The 7,546-nt window shown below is 42.8% G+C and overlaps 1 protein-coding gene across 1 annotated transcript in view; it reads left to right on the top strand.

The window, feature by feature from the left end:
* DAB2IP (DAB2 interacting protein) overlaps positions 1-7,546 on the top strand; it is a 136,914-nt gene that overhangs the window by 33,047 nt on the left and 96,321 nt on the right. Inside the window, exon 3 of the mRNA XM_009998939.1 lies at positions 117-235. Coding sequence (XP_009997241.1) covers positions 117-235 — 119 coding nt within the window. The remainder of the gene's footprint in view (positions 1-116; positions 236-7,546) is intronic.

Here is a 7,546-nt window from a genome sequence, read left to right as displayed (position 1 = left end):
CACATGAAGGCGGCTGGGGAGGAGCAGCTCCGGGCCGCGCCGGGCAGCAGGCTCAGGGCTCGCCCGCTCCTTCTCCCTTTTTTGTTGTAATTTAGTATTCTTGTCTCACCCCACAGGGGTTCCTCAGCCGTCGGCTTAAAGGCTCCATCAAAAGGACAAAGAGCCAACCGAAGCTCGACAGGAACAGCAGCTTCCGGCACATTTTACCTGGCTTCAGAAGTGTGGACAATGAAAGGTAAGGGGATGTTTCTCGGAGGGTGGGGAGGAGGGTGTGTGAGAGAAAATGGGGATATTGATTTTTCCCGGTTTTGTTAATATCTTGCTTATTTCATGCAGAGCAAGCGCCATGTATGTGACAGAAGTAGACTTGCTTAATTTCAAGAGGGGTAATTTTAATTTCTTGGCGAGTAAACAGTGCAAGCCCTCCCTTTTTTTGGTTAAATATCATGTACAGGGAAGCCTGACTGCTCTGCTTTCTTTTCCCCAATAAATCCTGACTGGATGCACCAGCATATAAATAGCACATAGATGCAGCAGCCAGAGCTGGGTGATGCGGTGAGGAAGGGAGGGATGCTCACACACTGGACTACAGTCAACATTACTGGGTTACACATTGTACCAACAGTACCACAGAACAAGAACAGCCATCATCTCCTCAGATACCTCTCTCCCCCTTCCACACACCCCCCCCCCAGCACTGCTGGTGACTGCTGTCATTATAACAAGGTGGCTTCTCGGCGTGTGGCCGAAGCTGCTTTTCTGTCTGAGCCATAACAGGATCTTTCAGTCCAGGACGGATGTGTTGCAGGCAGTGTGCAGATGGATCAGGTGAAGCATTTGGCATGGGATGGCCAGTATTAGAGCAAATTGCAAGCAAAATACAGGGGAAATGAGACCCTGGTTTTATTCTTCAGCTTGGTTAGAAAGTATAGTAGCTCTTTAGTAGTGTATGTATTTATGTACATGTGGATTTATGTCAGTGTGTGTATGAGACAGGCTCACATTCTAGGTAAATCTGTGTAAATTCACAAGGTCATGGTTAGGTAAGACAGACTTCATTACCAACCCCAGAAGCAAACTGTTGGTTTGCTTCCAAAAGGAACATTTTCAACCTTATGTGAATTATTTCAGGGAACGACAGCAAAGTATTAAAGTACCAAGAAAAGTCTCTGTCTCAAAAACGAGCCAAATTGGGCATACACTGATGTAATCATTTTGTAGCAGGGGCATTTTAAAATATCAAGACAGTACTTTAGAATCCATTGAGTAAATGCTTCACTTTTTAAAGCAATTACAACTTTTACTTTGCTTTAGTTCATTGGAGGGGTTGTGAATTTCTGCAGCCCACAAACGACAACTGCCAATCTGGATTTCTCCTTACCTGAGCTAGTACAGCCTCTCGAGCTTTCTCCTGCTGGATTGTGCAAGTAAAAGGATTGTGCTGGCCAGTGCAGAGAAATATTTCAGGGGTTACTATCTGGGAAGACAGAGTTGATGTGATTCCTGTGCTGCAGTTTTCACAGCTGCTCGAAGCAGGGCACTGTGTTCCAGAGGGAAGAGCAGTGAGTGCAGCCGGGAAGCTGCCCGCAGCGCTGCTGCTTCACTCCAAGAACAGGGAAATTAGGCAAGGTTTTCTTTCTACCTAGAGGAGTTTTGTTTCTTTCTGTGAACTGGCAGTATAGGATGTGGGAATTAACTGTTTCAACTAGCCCTGCAGCTATTTTCCCAAATTAAGCTTTGTGATCTCCCTGCCCTCCCAGCGCAAGAGCTCTGGAGCTTACTGGGCTGTGTCCTCCCAGACAGAGCCAGATTTGCAGGAACTTTCTATAGATTCAGTGAATGGCTGTAGAGCATCTTCAGTGTAGAGCTTAAAGGGTGAGAGGTAGCAGTTGGCAGCCTTGAATAAAACCCAAGGATTTGCTTACATGGGTATTTAGAAACTGAAAATGAAAGGCTTCTGTCAGACAGGTATCACTCATAAATGCATTTCATCTACAATCCACAGACATGCCCTGCTCTGGCAGAAACTGACACTCGGCACTTTCTGACGGCAAGCTGTGAGTCCCTGAGCTTTCACAGCAGTGTCAGATCTGTAATGTAAGCAAGGATCGTTCTGCAGGAGATCTTGGCCTTAGGTACTGTTGTTCTCAGAGAGGTGAAAGAAAAGCAGCAGCTCGACTTCTCAGTCATGCATCGAGGTTTTGGTGTTGAAGATAATTTTATCTTCCTGAACATTCCCATCCACATCTGCTAAAACACACAATGCACTGACTGCTGTGAGATATGAAGGGCTTCAGTCTTTTAGATCAGTCCTGTGCATTTTCTGCTATGCTTCCGTGTCTGTCTTGAAATCCAGTAACTGTTTCAAAGCAGCATCTGGTATTGGAATATTTGCCTTTTACATATTTGATTCTTGACTCCATCTTGTATCCGAGCTGACTGTTCATGAGCCACTCCTTTGCTCATGGAAATAGCCCCTATAACAGCATCTTGTTCTGCAGCTTTGTGGAATTCTTGCAGGAGGTGTCATAGCAAAAATGAATAGTGCAGTAAATGCAGTTGAGACGCTCCAGGTTGAAATATTGAGCTATAGTAGATCATAAATGATTCTGTTACTCGGCTTTTATGTATCTAAATTGGTTCTGTGTTGTACCTCTTAGTTTCTTCATGTTTCCTTTTCTTGCATGTTCTGTTTGTCCTGCTATGTACAGCAGATAAGTATGAATCTATGAAATGTGCACACACACGTACAGATGCTGTGGTGCTGGTGATGTGCATGTAGAGCAGAGATCATAAACATATCTAGGCTTTTTATTCTATATTTGCTTAGTGCATACATTTAAATCGTGTACATTTCAAATGGAAAATTATTACCTCCTGGAAATTTGTACAGTGTGAGTTTTATAACAAAGGAAAACAAGGAAATAACATCCAACACTGGAAAAGTCACAGAATGTCTCAGTGGCATCAGTTCAGAATCACCTCGTTAATTCTGTGCCAGCAGAGTCTGGGTTTCGTACCCTGTGTGGCACAAAGGGAGCAGCCGGGTTTACAGTGGAGTCCTGCAGAGCTGCTCTTAGGGAGCTGGTTGCTGTGTCCTGGGGAGGAGCTGGCAGCTTGGACATATGGGGGGGCTTGTTCTTTGTCAAGTTGACATGCCATCTACCTGGGTCCCATATCCATTGCCAGGGGCTGCTTGGAGTTCTGCCATGGCGTGTGTGTGTGTGAAAACACAGAGAATTCTGGTGTGGTTAAATGTTGGGCAACCATTTTTTCCTCTCTAGAGAACGTCTGAGGAGCTGCTCAAAGTGGTATGTTAGAAAAACATGCTGATTATAGTAAAGCAGAGCTTGTGTTTGTAGAAAAAACATGGTTGTTTCTCATAGTATTGGATTTTACATCAACTGAGAAGAGACCTTATGTTTGACAAAAGCTGGGATAAGGGTTTGCACCAACTTCAGTAAATTACTGTGGGATTCACATTGGAGGAGTTGACCAAATGCTGCTGGTCTTCTGCTTACTGATTTTTTTTGCGAGTCCAGTTACAGTAACAGTAATAACAGTATTGATTGTGAGTAAGAGAAGCAGAATCAGACTGAGTATGATCAGTAATATTCTACATGAGAGATGCATTAATCTGGTACAATCAGTTAATAGAAATGTGAGCTTTAAAGGAGGACTGTGGAATGAGTGCTCCTTTCAATTTCTTGGCTGGTCAGATTGCTTGTTAGAGCTAAAAACGGTTCCTTTAAAGTGGCTTTTTGCTAACAATGTCTCCTGCATCCTGATTTATCACAGCAACTAACAAAGTTTTTATCATGGAGCATTGAATGTTTGTCTTTGTAGTGGCCTCTCTGGGATCAGCCACAAATCAAGCATTTGGCAGATGGATTTTTCTTAATTAGACCCACATTTCTCCAACAAAATTTGTGCTGGAGAAAGTTTCTGGGCTGGGCTTTGGGCACAGGGAGTAGAGCCAGAGAACTGAGAGAACATTATTCTGTGGCTGTTAATTATTTTTCTTAGACCATTTCTGATTGTTTTCTTGTGGTAGTGACCTTTTCTGTCACTGCTGTCACTTTGTTATGATAATCTTTTAAAAAGTATGTTTGTCAGGAATTTAGAAACTTGGTATCTATGGGTGTTGGGTTATTTTTTAAAATCTAAATACACGAACTTGGTCCCATCTCCTTTGAAACTGGCAAAGGCTGCTGTGACTTTACACTGGTACTGAGAGGGCAGGGACACCGTATCACTTTATAGGACAAATCCTTCAGACTTTCTTGATTTGGTGGGAAATGGGCACTCTGTGGAACTCCGTGTTGGGATATAATCCCCAAGTTGATCTGTCCTTGGGACACTTTTCCTCAGTGCACCTGGAATTTATTTAATGCTAAGGGTCTCTCAATTGCTAACATTTATAGTTATTTTACAAGGGGTTTTTTTTCAAAATTCCAGAAGATGACATTCTATTTAAGCTTTTTCTTGGCACTCCAACAGTCTGAGCATATGGTTGATTATTAAATGAGCCTCAGCCTTGGAATGGGTACAGCCATGTGTTAGCAGCACCACTTGCACTACTGCTACTTCCTCTTTAAATTATTATTTTTAATCCTATCAAAAACTTTTCTTGTAGCCCACAGTGTACAAGTCCTGAACTGCAGTGCATTTATTCCCTAATCTAGTGCTACTGCAGCCTGCTCTGTGGGTTTTCACGTGTTCATAAAGCTTATTTTGATGCAATAGAAGAGCATCAATAACTTAGGAACGTCTGTACTCCTACAGTAAGCTGAGTTTGTGAGTCCTTTTTAGATCTAATTACCATTTGTTTATTCCCAACAAACTTGATATGCCCAATATTTTTAGGCATGATGCAATTGGTTAATTTTGATGAGAATATGGTGAGTGCTGCATTAGAAAGGATGAAGAATTTGCTTTGTTTCCTTTGGAGAGAGGAATGACTCATCCTGCAGATCTGGGACACGGGCAGACCCCAGACACAGGAAGGGCTTTCAGACCTGTGTGAACGAGTGCTGGAGAGGTTGCTGGCTCTTCTGTCTCCTCACTTAAATGGCATTAGCCAGTGAAGCTTTCTGAGTAGGAAGACTAACAATAGTAGGTGCACAGTGAAGGGTGGCACTAACAGCATGTTAAGTGCAGTGCAGGAGCCTCTGGTTTGCACTGTGATGAAAATATTTTGAGGAAACGCTGCTGAGTATGTATAGGGAAATGATTCAGCACTGTCAACAATAACTGAAATGTAAAATAAAACATCTTGTGAGGTCAGGAATTGGGAGTGTTGGGCAGGTAACAGTGTCTGCTTTCTGGTGTGTGGGTGATGGCTGCACCCGCTCCTCACCATGGCCGGGGAACAAATGGAGGTGGCTTCAGGATTCAAGGGCAGTCTCAGGATCCAGACTGGCCTCATATAGTACCTGCATTTATATCAAGGCTACCTTGTCCTGGAATATGCAAATCAGCCTTTTAATGGAGTTCCTTTGCAAAATATTTCTTGAACCAGAAAGTTAATTACTGATCGCTAATTAATGGCTGTGTTAGGAGGCTAGGATAGAAATGAAAAGGATGGCTTTGAAGGAGAGATGCAGGAAGAAATTACTTGTTCTACACAGAAACTATGTTCCAAATTTCTTCTCATGGTAGCAGAAAGCTTAGAAATGGGCATTCAAATATTTTTAAAAGGATAATGCCCTTGATGGAAAGAGGAGATTTTGGAGGGGGTTTTTGGAGGCATTGAAACAAAACCTCCAATGCTTTATGTGGAAGAAAGGCGAATACTCAGCTTGGTAAAAATAAGTGGACAGTTCCGTTCTAGAGGTGGTTTGGGTTTCCATTGTGGCCTGTGTTCCCTTTGAAGTCCCTCTGGTTCCTGGCTGACGGGAGGGGCAGGGGGTGCAGGAGCATGTTGAACGCTCTGTGTGGAATGGGATCATATAATACACATACACGTACTGAGGCTTTTGCACATGCATGTGAGTCTGTGATCTGTGTCTGAGGCTACCCGAGGTAAGCATATTTGAAATTCTCAAAGAAATACATAAACACTTGCCCTTATCCTGCATATTCAAACTAACTTCCAAATTGAACGAGGAGGTCATGTCTCCTATCTCTCAGTAAAAGACTATATTAATTCCTAGAAATTTTTCAAGCCACAGTAAAATGTCAGGGGAAGGGCTAAGAGGCCGGAATTATTTTAATAGCCCTCTTCACATTTCTCTGCTTCCTGGCTCCCTAACAGCCCAAACAAACAGCCCCGTGCCCCCCAGGGCAGAGCTCGTGCTTCGCCTCCCCGTGGAGTCACGGAGCAAAATTATAAAATCCTTCCTGCTCAGGCAGATGCAGCGGTACTGGGATAATTGGCTTCATGCATCTTACAATTAGCTTGCAAAAATATGTTTTGCATTCCTGACCTTTTCTCTATAAGCAAGGCCATTGTTTCACTGTCCTGCTTAATTACAAAATATAGTGTTGTGTGAGGATAGAGATGACATCGTTGTATCGTTGACTCTAATTTGACGAGACATCATAATGGGGAGTTTTCATACTGAGGGCACTGAATTAGTGTAGCGTGAAGCCACATTTCTCTAAACCTACTAAATAAGGAGAAGTTAATTTTATGCTCTATCTTTTTGACGTTTGTAATCAAAGCATTGTCTTCCAGCTGCAGATGGTTAGCAGTTGAAGAATGTTTGGTAAATGCTGACAATCGGAAGGCATTGTTTCTGCAGTGGAAGATCAGGTTGATTAATGGATAGGAGGATGCTGCCTTTCATTTTGCTGCTCTCACAGTCTGAATACATATTATTGACTTGTTTGGCCATTGTCTGGCAGACGTGGTGTTGTGGTGCATCAGTGTATACCTCAGGGTTACAAGCAGATAGTTCTGTTCCTATCCTGTCAGCAGACTCTGAGCAAGGGAGACAGTTAAGTTGTGTTCTGGCTGATGGTGTTTCAATGTTCTTCAGATTGAAGACAGATACTGCTACTCCACTGCATTAGCATTTGTTTCCAAACAGACCATTTATTCTGACTTTGCCCTGGTGCGATTTTCATGTGCATGAATTTCAGTGCAATTACATTAGCATTACTCTTCATGTCAATTAGCTCAAAGGAAAAAAAAAAAAAAAGGGAAAGAAAATGCCATGGCTACAGCTTTTGTACCAGCAGACACTTTCTGATAGTTCTAGAATCTTCTGTTTGCTTTTTTTAGTTGTTATTTGTTTACAATAAAAACTAAGATGCTTTTTTCCCCAGGCTTAAACATCCTGGCACACAATACAAACTGCCCATGGTAAAACACTACTTTTAAACTAGAAGGAAGAGTCTTGCTTTCCCCAGCCCACTCTCTCCTGGCCAAGTGTTCCCTTGCACCTGATCTCAGGAAGGTCAGGAAGGTGATTCAGGGGGAAATTATTATTTAGAGGGGATGATTTTCTGTTTGGTTAGGGCACTGAACTGATGTGACTGCAGAGTAACAGGAAGATGGCAGAAGGACTTTTCCATGGCAGCGTGCAGCTGCATTTGATGA

The sequence above is a fragment of the Chaetura pelagica genome, unplaced genomic scaffold (assembly GCF_000747805.2).
Source record: "Chaetura pelagica isolate M959 unplaced genomic scaffold, ChaPel_1.0 scaffold405, whole genome shotgun sequence".
In the NCBI taxonomy this organism is placed as follows: Eukaryota; Metazoa; Chordata; class Aves; order Apodiformes; family Apodidae; genus Chaetura; species Chaetura pelagica.
The sequence above is the reverse complement of the archived record's forward strand: the minus strand, read 5'-3'. Positions and strand labels throughout refer to the sequence as shown.